At 37.7% G+C, this 20,706-nt stretch overlaps 1 protein-coding gene and 1 gene segment (V, D, J or C); both read left to right on the top strand.

Annotated features, from left to right (window-relative positions):
* LOC309390886 (Ig kappa chain V-III region PC 3741/TEPC 111-like) overlaps window positions 1-20,706 on the top strand; it is a 380,622-nt gene that overhangs the window by 193,397 nt on the left and 166,519 nt on the right.
* DRD3 (dopamine receptor D3) lies at window positions 8,035-20,607 on the top strand (the record flags this gene model as incomplete). Its single annotated transcript, XM_081952302.1, has 3 exons — window positions 8,035-8,096; window positions 17,861-18,036; window positions 20,268-20,607. 3 exons carry the CDS (start codon window positions 8,035-8,037, stop codon window positions 20,552-20,554), a joined length of 525 nt encoding a protein of 174 aa, XP_081808428.1. The 3' UTR covers window positions 20,555-20,607.

Here is a 20,706-nt window from a genome sequence, read left to right on the forward strand (position 1 = left end):
TGGAAGAATTTATACTTTTTGCAGACAGCTGGTCATTTGCAATCTTTTAGTGAGTCATTAAGACCACCTGGAGCTCCACACCCATTTGCACCACTCAGGTGACCTTGGCGACAAAGATAAACCTCCAGGTAGCCTCAATGACTAACTAAAAGAATGCAAATGACCAGCTCTCTACAAGGAGTATAAATCCTTCCATTCCCGACTATCCAGTCAGAGCTGAAGAAGCTTCTTGGATGAGAAGATAAATGTCTTGAAAGAAAGTCCAGTTGCCTCTTGAAAAAAACATCTTTGGGACTCCTTGTCATTCTTTTCTTCAAGCATGCAGGCCTAGTCTATATTCTGGGCTTCCTGGGGTATGGAGGGGAGGGGGAAAGGGTCTCCTATCCAAGTATTTAAGAAGCCAGGAAAATTGTTTTCAAAGTGAGATAAAATTGATAGGATGACTCCTGCAACCCCCCCCCCCCCCCCCAGTCAGAATATGCTCTTCTCCAAACACAAATACTCACAAGAAATGAAAGGTGAGGACATATCATTTCGACTTCATTCCTGGAAGGATGCAATTCTTTGGCATAGTATTCCTCCCAGCTTGGAAAAATGGTCCTGAAAATGCAGCAGGCAACCATAAACAAGGCAGGCATCACACTGACAGGTTAATTTGAATATCTTTTCCCATGCCTTTATTGTTACCCTATGAAATACAAGTTCGCAGTGTATTTCTTAATTGCTACTTCAGTTAGTGTTGATAATTGATCCCAAGAGGTAGAATTTATCCATCACTTCAATGTCTTTGTTGTCAATTCTAAAATTGATTACTATACTGATTACCATCTTTCAAATAAATTATAATCCCACTTTCCCTATGCCGTTGACTTTTATTACAGGTATAACTTGCAGGTCATTTGTATTTTCAATTCATCAGCATAATACATATTATTGATTTTTCCCCCTCCAATTTTAAACTACATTCATCTTCCAGTCCAGCTTCTTTTGATATATATTCTGCATATAGGTTGAATTAACAAAGGGAGAGAATATAGCCTTGCCACACTTCTTGACCAAACTTTCCGTCCTGCTACTTTCCAGCTGGATGGTGGTTTCTTATCCTGTGTGTAGACTTTACACGAGAACAATGAGATGTTCTGGGATTCTCATTTTTCTAACAACATTCCAGAGCTCAACATAGTTGACACTATCAGCCTTGCTAATACTATAGACAGTGAAACGGATATTGACTTATTTCTGGTATTCTTTGTGTTATCCAACCTGCCTCAACATCAGCTATATCCCATCCCCAGAGAAGTAGCAGGATCAAATTATGAAAAGAAAACTTTGAAAATGTTTAGGAAATATATTTTCAAGCTACTGATTTAATACCCAGGCTGATGATCTGTATTGACTTGCTTTAAAAAAGTTCAAAAATCCTTCTCATTTACTGCCATTCCTTAGACATGGAATAGGTCTATAGACATGGAGTACATGGCTTGCGACCTTGTTGTATCCAAAACATACTTGATTTACAGAGCAATTTCTTTACAAGTTGCAACTTGTGGACCTGATGAATATTTTGGTAAACAATTAGTCATACAAGTTGTATTTTGGCAGTGTCCATTATTCCCTAGCAATGCATAGTGTCATATCTGCTATTTGAAGCCTGTAAATTGTAAATTAATTACAAAACATGAAACTATTCTAGCATATTGTGAGCCATTTTAAGAACATTAATTCTACCATCTATGGTAAATGCTTCCACCACTGTATAGTACAAAGGAATTAACTCTTCTGATAAGCTTTTAAGAAAAAAGTATACTGAGAAAAAAACTTCTATGTATGCAGAAAAAAAGTAATAGGGAAAATAGTAATTGTTAATCGGTTAAGATTAATTAGTATTTCTTGAGATTAGAGCTGAAATCAAGTTTTGCGTAAGCAATCATCTTAGTATATTTACAGAGGGCAAAGGAACACCAATTGTTCAAGAAAAAAATCAGTAGCAAGTAATTCTGCTGCTTTTGTGAAGCAAACATTTCATGATGACACAAAGGATTTGGTTGTCACAGAGTTACAAGATCACATTCAGCTAGAAAGGACCTAACACAAAATATTCACTTTACCCATTTAAATCCATAACCAACTTGCTTTCTACAAAATCTATCAGCATATGGCAATACCAGTACTTTGTTTTGGCTCACAAGGTTAATAGATTGAACCTGCTTAATACCTGGGTGTTGAAATCACCAATGGACTTGTCCATGAACTTCTTACACATCAAGTTCCAGAATTATTCAGGGCTTTATAAGTATAGTAAGTACCAGCAACTTCCATTGTGTCCAGGATAATATTACAAACAGTGATAACGTTGACATATCTTCCAAGCCCAAACATTACAGTGGCTTCAGTTTTCTGCACAAGAACTTTGTATCTTTAAGTGCATCCCTTACAATAATCCAGTGGAGATGTTTTGATGCCTGCAGTATAAACATGACTTTTCCATTAATTTTCCTTTGGTTTCTGCCCCAACATAATACATCCCAACATTGCAAAGCACTGACATCTTTCAATAGTGTTTGAATGAATGGGATCCTAATTCCCATCATAATGGTACATAAAGGCATCATGTTCTTTGTCATTTCTGTGCATTTGATTAAGAAGCTATGAAGGGGTTTCTTAGGAAGGACCAAGTATTGACCAGTAAGAGAATAGAAGAATTGAAAAATAAATATGAAAAATGCTTAAGATGCTTCAAGAATCAAATGCTCAAGAATCAAAGAAAGTGGCTGTCACTGAGATCAAATTAAATGAATAAAATAAATAACACAATATTGCATATCATAGTTTTAGTAAATATACTCCAGAGGCAGTAAAAGCAAATATTCCATTTACAGTGAAGGTGTCAAGCCAACTATAGTTTAATCATACAAATGTTTTAGTAGGTAAGAAGGCAGAGTGCTTGGAAAAAACCAATTTTAATCATTGGCTATTCTGCTTATGGAATGCATTGAATCTTGTTCTTAATTCTGGAACGTTTTGCTTCACCAAGGACAAGTGACCAAATCACTTTTTATCTCAACTGTTCCATCTGTTACTGAAATAGATTAGCACTGTTGAGAATCCCAATTTTGACATTTCTTTTTTTATATATAATGCTAGATCTACATTATTACTTCTGAAATTATAGATTAAATATTTTCAGTGGAACAATTTTTCACTACTGCAGTAATCATCCCATATTTACAAGATTCTTCCTTTTTTATTTGCTTTAAATTGCATGCAGTCTAATAGAATAAAGCACACACTGTAGATAATACAAATAATCCTCATTTAGCCACTGCCTCATTTAGTGCCTGTTTGCAGTTATGGTGGTAATAAAAAAAGTGTTTGACCAATCCTCATGTTTACAACCTTCCCGGCCTATAAAGCAAAGAAAAGCTAAAGTAAGATTGCAAACATAGTTGCAATTTCATTTTATTGTTTACTTGTAATTTTGAAAGGGTAATAGCACATCTGTCATCACAAAAAGCTAATTGAAAATCTCCAAACTTTTGATCAGATCTTGAATCATGTTTTTTATAAGGTGGAGATTTTCCAGGACCGTATTCCCAGATCTTGATCAGGACATCATTTTTTTAAAAAAAAATACTTCCTACAAAAAAGCAGAATGAAACATTCAGTATTTTCTTTCTTCCTTTGGCATGGAGAAGGATGTTCCGTGGGAGGATTGGACTATAGACTCAGCTCCAAGCAACTCATATTAACAATTCAATTGTCTGTTCCATTTTTATTATTTAAGCTAAGGGAAACGAAGTGGCAACACTGACAGCTAAAGTTCCTATTAAGTCACAGAGCAGATACAACCCAGGCAATTAAAAATTCTAACCATGCTGTTCATTTTGTTCATTATCCTTGAGGGGACAACTCTAAAGAGATAAGAAGTCTGGCCTTTACTCCTATTTCTGCCATTTATTTTTATGTGAATGTGGATTACAAATATTGCCACCAAATTATAAATTTCTCTTTTTATTATTGTGTTTTGTTTACATTTCCAATTTATCATACTTTTGGTGGGAATAGTTCTAGGTAGATGGGATTGGCTTTCTGTTTACAAGCATACACGATCCACAAAAATAAAATGAAAATAAATAAAAATTAGACGGCACTGTGTATCATAACCACCAGTTCCATGTAGTTATTAAACAGCAGAGGAAAAAGACCTAACGTTGGACCTCTACAAGGGAGTAGCCAGTAAACCAACTTCTCATCCCCTTAATCACCAGTTGTGCATTTAGGAGAGAGTAGACCAATATGCCTGTTCCTTATAGGCAATCGAAAAGGCTACCATGGACGATGGTATAAAACACTACTAAGGCAGTGGCCCCTAACTTTTCCAACAGTGCAGACCAGCACTGGTGGCAGTGGTTGGGGGGGGGGGGGAGATGGTTTCATGCATACATCTGGCGTTTGCACAAATGGAGCTTTGCATGCTTGCATGTTCATCTGCTACTTGTGTGGCCCAGTTCCCAATGGGCCATGGCCCAGTACCAGGAAATAAGAATTGTCTTGTCTCTGTCTTAATGCAATAAACAAATATTTGTTTAAAAGACAGCATTCTTTTGCCTTAAAGCTTGTACTCCCTCTGAAATACTTTTCTGCATGTTGGCTACATGTACCAGTAAAAATATGTGTATTGTGTATAGAAAATGTTACACAACTGTGTCAAACTATATAACTACTTGTAACATTCCAATTTTGAGAATGCTTTAAATGTATTCAAATTTTAAATGTGTTTCAGTTGTTTAATTCGAATTGTATTAAAATTAATTCTGATTTTAAAAGGACAGAATTGCTTCTAGTGAATCTTTTTCTTTGAAAAATCACTGGAAATCTCTTTTAAAATGCCAGGAAAAAAATCATTTGGATTAAACCAGAAAATGTGAAGAACCGATTCAAAACTTACCAGAGTTAAACAACTGAATTTGATTCAAATCTGCCCATATCTCAACACCATTTTAAATTGTGGTCTGTGAAAAACAAAGCAAATGTTTTGTTCACAGGCCTAACCTTTTTTTTTAATTACAGTGTTTCCTTAGGAAAACATGTCATTGTGAATTTGTATTCAGTAGACATGCCAGCTAATGGGTTTTAAAGACAACTGCTTTATGCATGTATTAACAAAGACACTAGACAGTCAGCTTTAAAAAATATCTGAGGAGGGGGGGACTGGTTGAGAATGCAAGCAGTATGTAAGAGAGGCTTATATTATAAAGTTAAAAGAAAGAGATTGTAGGTGTCCAGTTTATAACTAGAATCACCTGGGAGTTGTTTGGAGAGGGGGCAGTTTACAGCATGCTATCAGCACCAAGGACAGAGATATGAGCAGCTTGGTTGGTGGTGGCTTATAGAGATCTTTAGAAAGCTGATTGAAAATTTGGGGATATAAAATCAGATCCAGAGAGATCCCATTCTGTAAATACTATCTATAAAATTGTGAAATAGCTTGGAAGCAACATGGATGGTGCCTGTTTTCTTAAACCCTTGCTATGCTTCTGGAGGAAGGGTAAAGTTTCACGTCCCTGTGACTTATGGTTCCAGAGCCCCATGAATCTACCATATTCTCTACATTCTTTCACAGCATAATCAGACCAAAAAGGGTAAGTCATGGTTTTTATGATTTTTGCATTTTAATGCTATTCTTATTTTAGCATGCTGCCTCTTAGGCATTTTCAAATGTTAAGAAGCTTGGGACAAAAATATGATTAAAATATATAAAGCCAATAAGAGTCTACCTACAAGGGAGAATTTAAAAAAATATTCAGTGGATACACCCATAAAGAATATAGGCATAAGGACAGATTCATTTCCCCCCTCAATATACTGCCTTTCTTAATTGAGGAAAACCTTGACTTTTTAAACAAATGTTTTCATTTTTCTAGAAGTAAATATCTGGAATATATTTTTTTTAAATAGAAAGATGCATGTGTTTTACTGAACTAGTGACAAAGGGACACCAATAATGCTGAGGTAGTTTTATCCTGAAACTATATTTTTCAATGCAGCCAAAAAATAATTGCCTGTTTGAAAGAATCATGTATTGAAAAGTAAATATTCTGAATAGAAACTTCCACTTCTTCATTTCAAGGAAGATCTATGAAAAGGAATGAGTGGTGGTGGAAAGAAGTGGGTATAAGAATCTGGAGAGGAAATCAACAGGCTGGGAATGAAGTAAAAGATAAAATGAGAGTGAAAGATAAAGAAATAAAATACAGAAAAAGTCTGGGCCAGTTAGTGAGCTTTTATTTGCTAGTTCAGCTAAAGACGGGAGGGGGGAATCACTCCCTCTCTATTGTCACAATTATTGAAGAAAGAGATTCTAAAAATCATGAAGGTTTTTCATTGTATCTGAAACCAGAAAAGGTGTGTGTGTGTATCTATCTATCATCTATCTATCTATCATCTATCTATCATCTATCTATCTATCTATCTATCTATCTATCTATCTATCTATCTATCTATCTATCTTAAAACATCGCCACAAACAATATCATTCAGTAGTTATTCTTGCACTAAGACAGTTTCTTTGACATTTGTTAGCCAGACTGATATTCTCCTTTCAGGAAAAGCTGAGAGTTAAAAAGTTAAAAATTGTAAAAAAAAAAAGACCCGTAATTAGGAAGCTGATTTGGAGTTCATATAGAATAATGAGGAAAATAATGTTGTTGATATGGTAGTATTGTTTGCAGGTTTTTTTGCAGATTGCAGTTTTGATAAACCACTTTAGATTATAAAATCATACACAGATGGCAATAAATCTTAACATTTATTTAATTACCAAATTGCAATTTCAACAAATTAAAAGGATAATAGATTGTAGCAGTTTCTAGACATTGCAGTATATGTAAAATAGCTTTGCAGAAGAAATACCATAATCAGAAACTTTATATCTTCTGCATCATAATATGTGCAAAATGTACCAATGTCCAGATGTTTAAAAGTATTGATGCAGTTCTGGAAGTTTTTATGCTTGTTTTGGGAGCAAATGCAATCTGGGTCCATTAATAATATTAAATGCAATTATCATTAGAAATAATGTCTGACTCCATGGAGCTCTTGGACAAAAAGAACAACTCATAATTTTTACTTATAAAAAGGAATGCAGAGATTTAAATTAAAAGATACAATGATGTTGTCAAAAAGGACATTTTAATAGAATAATTCCTTTTGCTTTCTTGGTTTCATCTGACAAAAATCCACCAATTTTGAGAAGTGTTATTTGCTAAAGAGATTTTAGCGATGTCCCATGGTCAGCTTGGTTTTCAAGCCTCAAACCTTCATTCTAGAAAATTGCATGTGTACATCAGGGGTGGGTTTCAGAGGGTACGCCTCGGTACATGTGTACCGGTTGGTCAAATTTAGCGTGTCTTCCGGTATCTGTTCTTCCGGAGGCCGCATATCGGAACGCTCCCTTCTATGGCTTTCCCCTTTGATTGCTCCCCCTGCCCGCCCAGTTGCCGCTCATTTGCCCTGCCTGTCTGCACCATGCTTGCACCACTAACAGCCACCTGGTTACCAATAGGGAGTGGAAATCCATGCAGAGGGAGGAAAAGCCCATGGGCGCAAACTGCCCTCTTCTCTTTGACAGACGCCTGGTTAAAAAGCCATCCCCCGTGGTGTTTTTCCTAGGGGGTCCGCAGAACATCCCAAGACTGATGCCACCACATCTGCCCTCTTTGGGAACAGGTCCTCTTCAGAAGGACGAGGACTCACAGGTCCTCTTGCATTCCTCTTCTTCTGGCTGTGGCCCCACATTGTGGAAAACATAGGCATGCACACACCCGCATAATTACAGCTTTGATCAGGACCAAAGTCCCTCTCCCAACTGGCCCTTCCTCGGAGGCTTAGGAGGGAAGCTTCTGCAGAAGCCCGGGTGAGTGAGAACAAGTTCCCGCTGTTACGAAGTCTCTGAGGCTGTAATTTTACGGGCTGTGTGCATGCGCCTATGTTTTCCATGACATGGAGCCGTGGCAAGGCTCTCCGCAGCCAGCGATGACTCCAGAGCCCATCCGGGAAGATGAGGAATGCAGAAGACGAGAAACGCAGAAGCCCAGGCAAGTGAGAACAGGTTCCTGCTGCTACGAAGTCTCTGAGGCTTTAATTGTACGGGCTGTGCACGTGCGCCTATGTTTTCCATGGCATGGAGCCATGGTGAGGCTCTGCATGGCCGGCAATGACTCTGGAGCCCATCTGTGGGGGGCAGAGTCCCCTCACATTCCTAGTCTGCCTGGATGGGCTCTGGAGTCATTGCTGGCTGTGGAGAGCCTTGCTCCACGTCATGGAAAACATAGGCATACGCACACAGCCCGTACAATTACAGCCTCGTAACGGCAGGAATTTGTTCTCACTCACCTGGGCTTCTGCAGAAGCTGCCCTTCGCCCTCCGAGGGAGGAAGGGCCAGTTGGGAAGGGACTTTGATCCTGCTCCAGGCTGTAATTGTGCAGGTGTGCATGCACCTATGTTTTCCATGGTGTGGGGCCATGGCCGGAAGACAAGGAACAGGAGGGCGACCAGTGGGGCCTCGTCCTTCTGAATAGGACCTGTCCCCGAAGAGGGCAGATATGGTGGCATCAGTCTTGGGATGTTCTGAGGAGCCCCCCAGGGAAAAACGCCGCTGCCAGGTACTTTTTACCATATATTTTGGTCCTATGACTGCAGAATGCTGTAAAAAAGCATAAATGCAGGCCAGTTGTTGAGTGTTTCAAATGTTGGAACACTCAACAAGGTGACCACAGTATGTGTGTGTATGAGAGAGAGAGAAAGAGAGAGAGAGACAGACAGACAGACACACAGACAGACACACAGAGAGAGGTACAGAGAGAGAGAGAGAGAGAGAGAGAGGCACCGAGAGAGAGAGAGAGAGAGAGAGTGAGGGAATCAGAGAGAAAGAAGGACAGACACACAGAGACAGAGACAGGGAGGGGGAGGGGAGACAGACACACAGACAGACACAGAGAGAGAGAGAGAGAGAGAGAGAGAGAGAGAGAGAGAGAGAGAGAGAGAGAGAAAGTGAAAGAGAAAGAAAGAAGATAAAAAAGAAAGAGAAAGAAAGTGGGAGAGAGAGAAGAAAGAAAGAAAGAAAGAAAGAAAGAAAGAAAGAAAGAAAGAACTTATGAACACAATTGAGCCCAAAATTTTTGTTGCTAAGCAAGAGCGTCATTAAGTGAGTTTCACCACATTTTCCTAGTTGGCCACGCCCATCCAGTCACATGACCACTGAGCCATTCCCACAAAATGGGCCACACCTGCAGAACAGGTTCTAAAAAAATTTGAAACCCACCACTGGTGCACATATCCTATCAATTCTATGAAATCTGATCCAAAAATTAAATGGAAGTTTGCACTTGGTAGAGCTATCCAGTGCTCTACCAAACCCATCAGCCTGCAAACTCAAAAAACAATAGAGAAGAGAATAATGAGGAATATACTTAGAGTAATTCAACTCTTGGCCAGGGTTACTCTTTCCGAATCATGGAAATGATGAGAAAGCAGAAAGTAAAGTCTTTTTAATCAAATCCTTTTCAGAGAGAGAGGGAGAGGAGAGAGAGAGAGGAGAGAGAGAGGAGAGAGGGAGAGAGGGTTGGTGATGGCGTCACTCCCAGTTCGCTTCACACACGCATGGACACTCATGGACATGCACACACATGCACACCATGCATTGCTTGCCCATGTGCAGTTGCCTGAAAATTCTTCTGCACATGCGCAGCACATTATGAAATGACTAAAAAACATGTAGGAATGGCAGGGCGACTGGGGAACTCGTTCAGGGGCATCATAGCTTTCAGATGCTACATTGGAGGAGGCAATCTTATCAATCTCTTCATTATTGCAGCTAAATCATTAAGAATAGCAACTAAATTCATTTAGAAAATGATCAAAGCTAAATTGAATATTTTCAGAAAATAATCATTAATTGATTGGGAACAAGAGCTTTTGAATGTCCTGCTATGCACCTCTTGCTGAATGCTGCCTTGAACTTACAGTTCATAATGTATAAAAGATGTCTGATTTCTTTGAAACTTTTAATAACTTTATTGAGATGCTTAGGAATCCGAGGAAGGAAGGAAGGAAGGATTCCTAGCATGGAATTTGCCTTTTGCAGAGCTTCTGTATTCAAGTAGTCCTTGACCTCCAATTATTCTATAAGAGCCATGGTGGCACAATGATTAGAATGAAGTACTGCAAGCTACTTCTGCTGACTGCCGGCTGCCAGCAGCATTTCAATTCTCATCGGCTCAAGGTTGACTCAGCCTTCCATCCTTCTGAGGTTGGTAAAATGAGGACCCAGATTATTGGGGCCAATATGCTGACTCTGTAAACCACTTAGAAAGGGCTAGAAAGCCCTGGAAAGCAGTATATATGTCTTAGTGCTATTGCTATTCATTTAGCAACTATTCAAAGTTACAAAGGCACTGAAAAAAGTGACAACCAGACCTCATCATCTTCATAGCATCCCCACCACAATGACATCATCAAAATTTGGGTGCCTTGCAACCAGCATTTGCAAGCATATTTATGATTGTGTGGAATCAACTTCCAACAAGCAAAGTCAATGAGGGAAACTGGAATCACTTAAAACAGCAGTGATTTCCTTAGAAATTGTGGCAAAAAAAGGTTTCAAAATTGGGTGTTCCAAAGCCTAGGTAAAGGAATGATAGAATTCTTCATGAATGGCCTATCAGGCACGTAGTCAATTATCATATTTTTCAGAATATAAGATGCACCAGAGTATAAGACGCACCAAGATTTTGAAGGAATTTTTTTAAAAAGTTTTTGCACTCATGAAAACGGGCCCTTTTTTTTTTTTTTTGCAAAAAATGGGCATGAATAGCCTTTAGGAGGCTTATAGAGTGTTCCTGGGCACTGGGGGAGTAAAATTAAGCAAAAAACTTCCCATTTTTCTCTCATTTCTACCCTCACCAGCCCCCAGGAGCACTCTGGGAGCCTCCTAAAGGCTATGCATGTCCATTTTGGTGAAGGGGATGGGGTTTCAGGAGGCAAAAAATGCTGCATTTAGTGTATAAGATGCACCCAGATTTTCAGCCTCTTTTTTGAGGGAAAAAGGTGTGTCTTATACTCTGAAAAATACAGTATCTGGAAAATACAACTTTTCTGTCCTTCAGTCTTTGAAAGCACTCAAGTATTTAGAAGAATTCCAAGATTATGGTTTTATGAAACTTAACATATCTATGTTATTTACAAAACTATGAAACAAAAATAAAATGATTTTTTATAAAACTAAGTTCTCACTGTCCCTCATTCTCTATTTTCAAAATGTTCAGCAAAAAGTTCACTGAAAAAATGGAAGCCGTTATAGTCAATGGAGGCTGAGCTATTCATGTTTGAACATTCTGGAATTTAATCTATCATCAAAGAAATTATTTTGTTGGGTGGGTGTGTGTGTGTGTGTGTGTGTGTGTGTGTGATTTCATACAAACTTTTAAATAGATATCTCTGTTTTGCACCTCTCCTTCATCATAATGGGATTGGCAGAATAGCAAACTTGAATTACCACAGCTTCATGCCTACTATGCCCTCTTTTCCTCCATCTTCATTTTAGTCATTGTTTTTGGGAATTATCTGACAAGATAGAGATTATTTTGAAAGTGGATTTGTAACTCATAGCCGAGAGAATGATATAGAAAAGGATATTTCATTGGATTTACAAAATAATCTGACTGAGGTTTTAAAATGTAAATGGAAAATACAAAAGATAAACCAAGAGAGTAACCTGGATAATTTTTTTCTTCTTGGATTTATAAAAGAGGTTTGTTAAAGTTTTGGGACAAAAAATTGAAGAGAAATTGAATCTTATGACAATTTTTAATTAAGACTGTTAGAAGTAAAAGGAAAAAATACAACGTTGGTTTATTTCATCAAGATTAAAATAGATGTTATTAGTTCTGGAAACACTTTTATGCACATTCTTCTGACACTAGGACTGAAAATATGATCTTTGATGGATTTATTTATAGATAAAACATGGGATATGGGATGAAGAGACAAATGTTTGTAACCTCAAAGGGGGAGGGTGAAACAATGCTAATTTTTCCAACTTGTGAAGTTTGGAAGTCATTTCTTTATATATTTCTTTTCCCCTTTTTCATTTTTATTTGTCTCTGTCTTCTCTCTCGTCTTTCTTTTTGCTTTTTCATTTGATTTTCTACTGTTTTCTACTTTTTGTGTTTAAGTTTAGTTTGGATAGATTTTACTATTATAATCAAAATTTGTAATAAAATTATATATAAGAATTTTGGGATCTGATATATATGAAGGTCATCAGATCGGGAACATCTGTATTTTAGTAAGAATGCCACACTTTTTCCCCCTGAAACATTAATTAAAAGATAACTTAAAGGCTTATATTGGTGATAGGCAACGTAATACAAATGCTGGTAGTTAATTATTCATATCATGTCACAGTAGCTCAAAATAAAAAAAAATGAAATAGTATAATGCAAATCCAATTATGTTCACACAATGAGATGTGTACCAATATACTAAACTGTTCTGGAAAAGAAATTATCTCTGTAAAATTGCTGAAAAGCCATAAAGTGGATTGACAAAGAGAAAAGAACTTTTGTGAATATAAGTAGGGATATTAACAGAGAATAAGATCTGATTTAAAAGCTGTAATCTATTATAAACCAGAACATTTATCAACTCAAGAATTCAAAGCACTGCAATGTTATCAGGTCCTTTCTACCTGCCTCTGAAGATGGAGGGGTGTTAAGCTTTTATCATTAAATAATTAGTAAGAGAAGATTATGCTTTAGCTAATCTCTTATTCAAAGGAAGTAACTGAATCTTTTTTAAAGAGAATTTGGAAAGACTCAGTAAGGAATGCTCAGTAGATATATTTAGAGGAGTTTGCATAGGTATACCTGCCAATGTTTTAATATAAATGATAAAAAGTGACTTTACCTTCTAAAGATCCATTTAACTAGAAGATCTGTGGCTGAATTTCTTATTTGAGCTATCATATTTTCTAGTAAAGCACTGGTGGACATCCAATAAATGAATTTCAAATTGTCAGACAATTCTATAATCCTATTCCTTTGAAATAGTTTGTGTCGATGGAGAATGAACATTTGAAACACTATCCTTTCTCTAGCTTCAGGTTTACACGTAATGACCCAGGCTCAACAGAATCACGAAACAGACTTCTTGTCACGAAAAAAAACCTTTTTATTTGGTTAATGTGAATTCCTCGCATTTACATCCAGAAAAGTCCCGGCAATAAGCCTTTCAAGGTTTAATTGCAAAAACAGAACTTATCAGTCCTTGGATAGTTACCAGGATGAGAGCTTCTAGTCGCAATGCTGTAAAATGAAATTCCTGGCAAGGAGTCTCTGTGAGGCACGAACTCAGATGAGCAAATCTTCACAATAATAAGTGAACTAATTGTCTCCTGCAAACATCACTGTTGTGTCTGAACCAGGCAAACGCAGGGTGTCAATCAACACCAACATGATGCCTGGATTGGCTGGTTCATGTAGGCGTCGCCAGGGGGAGCTAACGTTGTTCTGATTGGTTGCTGGTTTGACAGCTACTATATAAATAGCTGTCAAACCGGAGTTCTCTGTTCTGTTCTTGTTAATGCATAGTTAGTGATGAAATAAAGCTGTTACTGTGAATGGATCACCTCAGTAATTTGAATTAATATAAGAACTTAATAATCACTCTCCTTTTACTCCTATTTATTCCCTATGGGAGGGGCCATTCAGTGTCCACTTGTGCCTTTACCTCTGAGTCGACCCCTGTTCCTTAGTTTCTCTTTTCCTGACAGCTCTATGCATACACGCATAGAGCTGTCAGGAACACGCATCTGGAACACGTTCCAACTGTTCTTCTTCCCTACTTATATCCGACTCTGAAGGCAGCTGATAAATGTCTCTGCCTCTGATACAGAGCACCCATCAGAGCTTTCCCCAGACATCAAGACTGGGCCAAGTTCCTCCCCAACTTCCTCATTGTCCGAGTTTGCCGCCAGCTTTACTGACAGCTGGCGGGTCACAACACATAAATGAACCAAAAGAGAATACTGTATATAACCAAATGTCAGTGAACTATAGAAACAAGCTACGCTTTATAAGATGCTGCATTTGAAAGTAAACATTTCTTTTTTGAAATGAAATACCTAATTTTGTAATATAAGGCTATAGAAAGTAATTCTGGACTTATGAATATCAGTTTGACCATTGATGCTTTATCTTGTCTATAAAACATAGCTGAAGATATCTTCATCTTATTGTCAAGGCTTTCTTTAGATTATACATCTCCAATCCATTAGCTTGTATATTGCTGAAGACATCATACCCATGAATAGGACATCTGTGAGTGACATTTATAAACTTGGAGAGGTCTTCTCCAGGAAAAATATAAAACAGTTATTTAAATGGTGAGCCACAGATATCTTGCCTTGATATTAGCACAGCACATAACCCATCTACAATGCAAGATTTATTAATCTAACACCAATTAATGGGCTATAAATGGTGGTTGTTAGGGATTTGGAATTTGACAAAATGATACATTTTGTGTTAGCAATCTGCAAAATCTTCATTCCTCTTTAAATCTGATCAGATTCATTCATTAGAACAGTAAATGTAGAATTCATGACAGTATAAATGGATGCTGAATGGGGTCTATGACAATTTGCTGCAGCCAACTCGCTGTGGCCAACTTACTATGTCCATCCCACCATAGCGAATTTGCCATAGCCAACTTGCTGCAGGACAAGAGTTACACTAATATCAAAGAAATGGTGGAACAGAATCATTAACAGAATCCTTTGAGATGCACTCGGAGACTACAGTTGGTCCAGAACGCGGCCACGCGGGTGATCATGGGGAGGACTAGATTCTCCCCTGTAACACCTCTCCTGCGCGAGCTGCACTGGCTTCCTGTGGTCTTCCGAGTGCGTTTCAAGGTCTTGATTATGATCTTTAAAGCGCTCCATGGCACAGGGCCTAGTTACATGCAGGATCGCATCCTGCCCCACACATCCCTACGACCAATCCGCTCTCACAGAGAGGGACTTCTCCGGGTGCCGACCGCCAAACAGTGTCGGGGGGCGACACCCAGGAGCAGAGCCTTCTCTGTGATGGGCCCAGCCCTGTGGAATGACCTCCCCCGGGACATCAGGATTACTTCCGATCTCCGCTCCTTCCGTGTACAACTGAAAACCCACCTCTTCCAACTATCTGGCCTGGCTCAATCGTAACTCCTCCTGACTGTCTGTTTTTATTGTACATGGGGTTTTGTAATTAGGGTATTTTAATGGTTTTTAATTGTCTATGTATTGTATTTGTTAACCTCCTCCGAACATGTGTGTCTTTGTACTTATGTATGTCATGGATTTATGTAAATGTTATATGTTTTTTACTCCATTGTACGCCGCCCCGAGTCCTTTTCGGAAAGGGAGCGGCTAATAAATTTAAATTATTATTATTATTATTATTAAAGAAAGGATGCAAATTGAGGGACAAAATGAAATGTAAATGACAAAAAAAAAGTTTTTAAAATTTATTTTAAATAATTAAATTGAATTGTAAAATTGTCCCACAGCAAGTTGCCCCATGAGAAATTGGCCATGGGAAGTGATGGTGCTTTATAATGCCTTGGTGAGGCCACACTTGGAATACTGCATTCAGTTCTGGTCGCCACGATGTAAAAAAGATGTGGAGACTCTAGAAAGAGTGCAGAGAAGAGCAACAAAGATGATTAGGGGACTGGAGACTAAAACATATGAAGAATGGTTGCAGGAACTGGGTATGTTTAGCTTAAGAGAAAGAAGGACTAGGGGAGACATGATAGCAGTGTTCCAATATCTCAGGGGTTGCCACAAAGAAGAGGGAGTCAAACTATTCTCCAAGGCACCTGAGGGTAGAACAAGAAGCAATGGGTGGAAACTAATCAAGGAGAGAAGCAACTTAGAACTGAGGAGAAATTTCCTGACAGTTAGAACAATTAATCAGTGGAACAGCTTGCCTCCAGAAGTTGTGAATGCCCCAACACTGGAAGTCTTTAAGAAGATGTTGGATAGCCATTTGCCTGAAATGGTATAGGGTTTCCTGCCTAGGCAGGGGGTTGGACTAGAAGACCTCCAAGGTCCCTTCCAACTCTGCTATTGTATTATTGTATTATTGTAAGTTGGCTATAGTAAGATGACTGGCAATGAATTAAGTATTTAGGACTTTAAATGAAATATCTTGGTTAACTGTGCTACAAATTAATCTATTATGGGCTCCGATTTGTATTTTTCTAAAAATAGAACACAATAAAAATGGACAGCTATATGATTGACGTGAAATAATGTATGAAAATCACTGTTTTTAAAATAATAGTGATACCTTGCTAAGCTCAGGTTTTGTCATCATTCAGTGTCGGAACTCACTCATTATGCATTAGCACTAACCATTAATTAAAGCATTACAGTTTGTCCTACAAAACATGGGTAAAAATCTTGGTCTTCTGTTTTGATAAACACAGTCTTAGTACATGATGAAAATCTCTCCAGAGGTAGAATGCTGAGGCAGAATACAAGGCTAGACTCAGGCTTCTCTGCTTATGCTTCTAGCCTCTGTTTATGCTTCCTCAGTTTTGCCTAGAACACCCATAGGATGCCAAACCCCAGTTTAAGCGCCCCATCTGATAGGAATGATTTCTTCAACAATGTGAAACAGTGTCAAATAAACGATGCTGCTTTTAACGTTCTACTCTTATTTCTCATTTTGTGAAGGAAACATTCTATTTACTGTTTTAGATTTATGATCCTAAATGACATTATTGTAATACTAAAATCTCAGTTGGAAACACAGAATGTCATTGGCAGTAATCTCAGTCAGTCTGCCTCAGGCAATATAATGAAGAAGAGATGATGGATATTTTTGACAGCAGCTGTTAAGTTTTGTTATAAACTTTATAATTCGTAATTACACCAGAGACACAAATTGTTCAGAATACTTGCATATTAAATATCAGAGTTACTAGCCCTGTGCTGATGCATTAAAGATCTCTATCGTCAACAGCACACTGTGGGTCAGCTTAATATTGGCCTTATGCTAATTAAGTGCCAAAAATAGTTATCGAGGTAAGAAGTGAAGCAGACAACGTATTTGTGTGAATTGGGAGATGCTTTTGAAAAAAAAACATTCAGATCCAAGGGTTGCAGTGACTGTAATACCAGCTAATATCTTACTGAAAAAAATTACCTGGTTTTTTTTTTAAAAAAAATAAGCCAAAAGTTTGGACATGGAAAATGTATTATCAAAGGTTAAAGCATATATACTTGTTAGGCAATAGGAGAAGATTATCCAAGTCATTCTCTTGGTTTTTCATTAGCATTTCCCTTAATTTTAAAACTTTAGGCAATTTCTTTTGCAAATTCAGTGAAACATCCTTTTCAGAGTCATTCTGTTGGTCTCTCAGTTGTAAATATACTGTTGATACCATCTCTATTTTGTCAGATAAAATATGTTCTACATCTGTCATTTCTTCAATAACATTTTTGGATATAGTCTATAGTCTATAGAAGCAGACATCATCACTGACATTGTTGATACTCTAGCTACTAATTTCTGACTCCATTTTTTAAAAGTATTCTTCATAAGCAGGTTTTAATTTTCTTGCCTTCTTGTATATAGAAATCAACAGGGAGAAATTTTTTTGTACAAAAATCCCCCAGATGCTCTTTCATGTTGCTTAGTGCTAAAATGTTCACACCTGTTGTTGTCTGCTGCAAAGAAGTGTTCTGACACCCACAAATTTACCAGAATATTGTGGTTTTTGCCAAGACGTTTCCTTCTCCAGCAGAGGGGATAAAGAAATTGATGAACTAAAAATCAGGAATAAAACCAAGGAACAAAATGTAGAAGTGCACAGGCTCAACAATGGCAAAACAAAAACATCTTTGAAGCTACCATATCAACGACAGTGCTCAATACAATTTAGAGAAAGGAAAGCCACTCAAATGCTAGCTATTGTTCTTAGTAAGCAGGTTTCCACTCTTTTAGAAATGTAATTATTCTATATCAGTATAAAAAGGTAAAGGTTTCTCCTGTCTAGTCATGTCCAATTTTAGAAAGTGGTGCTCATCTCCATTTCTTACCCGAGATGGCCAGCGATTTCGGAAAACACTTCTGTGGTCATGTGGACAGCATGAGTACACACCAAGGCACACAGAATACTGTTAACCTCATTAAAGTGGTACCTATTTATCTAGTCACATGTGCATGCTTCTGAACTTCTGGTTAGCAACACCTACAGCAAGTAACACGGGTACACCGTTATGCGGTGCTCATCTTGAACCCAGGTTATCAGCTTTCCAGGTGACAAGCTCAGCTTGTTTAAACACTGTGCCATCACCCACCAACCCCATATCAGTATATAGCATATTGCTATAAGTGTGGTATGAAATGACATATTATTCATAGTTTTGTGCTACCAGTCTTTGGGTGAAATATGTAAGATGTGTATGAATGGTGGTATGTATAGGACCCAGTTAAAGTACAAAGTTATAAGATCCCCATTAAAGCAAGAAGAGCCTATTTTGGTATACGTCAGTCAATGCTGTGTGTGAAATAAAGTAATAGAATAATGACTTCTACAACTCACCAGGAGCAAGCTCCCATAACAAGGGATGCTTCTAGATGTAGTTCTAAAGGAAAATATGGTTCCCATATATAAGGTGTTGACCCTGAAGATGACATATGTGTAGCCATTTTTTATTGTCTATTCTTTTCTTAGCTTTTAGATTTGCTAGTAAAGGAATTTAATATTACTTCAGGCTCACCACTCTCTAACTGTTGAGAGGGGGGTTATAGAGATAAAGGGGGAATGTTATGTCTAGGTGGCTTTCCTTCCCATGGGAACAGAGAAGATGCCTGCAGCTGGAAGAAGGTAGAGTTTGGAGTCATCGGACTGATGGCCTTAGAATTGATTGGAAATTGTGACTCAGGGGGGGATGTTTTCTGTCTTTTGCTTTTTATTGGGTGTAATTCCAGGTCAGAGTCGGAATTGCACCAAGTGCTTGCCCATTTGATATGTTCCTAATGCATAGACTCTAATGAAAAACGGATGCCTTGGATTTTATTTCATGGGACATGTCATTTGGAAGCTTGACATTAGGATCATACAATGGAATTTAGTGGGGAAAATTCATATATTGCCTGAGAAGACGACCAAGCTGGAACTGGCAAAACCATGTCAGAAGTTGTAAACATCAATGGTATCAAGCTTGGTCATGGTTTCACATGGCAGAAGCCTTTTAGATACAACTCTGCAAGAGTGTTATCTTTATTGTAGACAAGAATGAAGACTTTAAGCCTGGTACTAAATTGTTTACAGCAGAAAAAAATTCAGAACCTTAATATATCAGTTTAAGCTCTCAGCATCTTCTTCCTGACTTTCTGATAACTGAAGTACCTCAGAGCTATCATGTAGAATTGTGCCTTATAGGAGATGTCCTGGAGTTGACCTATGACTACATTTAATAAATAACAAACTTGAGGACCTCTTTAATCCTTCATGTGACATTAGATGATGATATCTGAATGCATTAAAAAAATTTAAATCACACAAAACACAAAAGATAGTCAAGGTTTATGTAAACTCTGTTTCCATATGAAATATCCTAAGATTTGACTATATGGCTAAATTATTAATAGTCAAAATAATTTCAGTATTATTTTCCATGTTTAAACATTTTTAAAATTAAATGTGTACATTGTTTAAAAATAAGTTTTTAAAATACGCAATATTTTGATTATACTTTTAAAAGTTATATTTTGGCACCCATAAAATGGTGTGAAATTGTACAATGGCGCCATTTACAGAACAGGTTACTAAGACTTATTTTAAGGAAAAGTAGACGTAGCAGTTTATGAAGCCAAAGAGCGAGGTACTTAATACTGTTTTCGGATCAAGTTTTTTCTCCATTTTTTTCCCAATCATAGAGAAAAAATAATCACACAATTGTTTTCTTGATTCAAATTACCAAGAAATTTGAAGTACCTTGCTTCAAAGGGGAATAAATTAACAACAAAAAGACTCACGTTTAAATAGCTTTTTCCACTATCTTTTCAAAGTAAATTTACTGAATGTTAGATAAAATTATATTTAGTTTTATTATTGCTAGCTTTGCTTTTAATAAGATATGTGAACAGACAATCAAGGATCTCCAAGTATTTTCTAGAGTAATGTGCGGTTACCTTAAAAACAGACAAAATTAGTTTGACCTTGTTCACTTATTATCTTCAAAGTGGCAGCTTGCCTTTAGATGAGTGCCTTCAGATTTATGAGAATGAAGATTTATATCCACAATTAAACACTATTGAGCAAAAATGTGTTGCTTTCTCGTTTTCTTTTATATCTCTGGGACTTTCAGTCTGCTGGCTGCCTTTCTTTGTGACACACATATTGAATATTCACTGTCATGTCTCTCCAAAATTCTACAGTGTTACCACTTGGTTTGGTTACATCAACAGTGTTCTCAAACCTATCATCTAAAACAGTGGTTCCCAAAGTGGGCGGTACCGCCCTCTGAGGGCATTGGGATGGCTTGGGGGGGCGGTAAGAGGCAAGGGGGTGGCAGGGGGGCGGTAAGAGGCAAGGGGGGCGGCAGAGGAGTGCTGGAGGTGGCCTCCTCTAGCGAGCCACTC

Source organism: Natrix helvetica, assembly GCF_964273705.1.
Source record: "Natrix helvetica genome assembly, chromosome: 4".
Lineage (NCBI taxonomy): Eukaryota > Metazoa > Chordata > Lepidosauria > Squamata > Natricidae > Natrix > Natrix helvetica.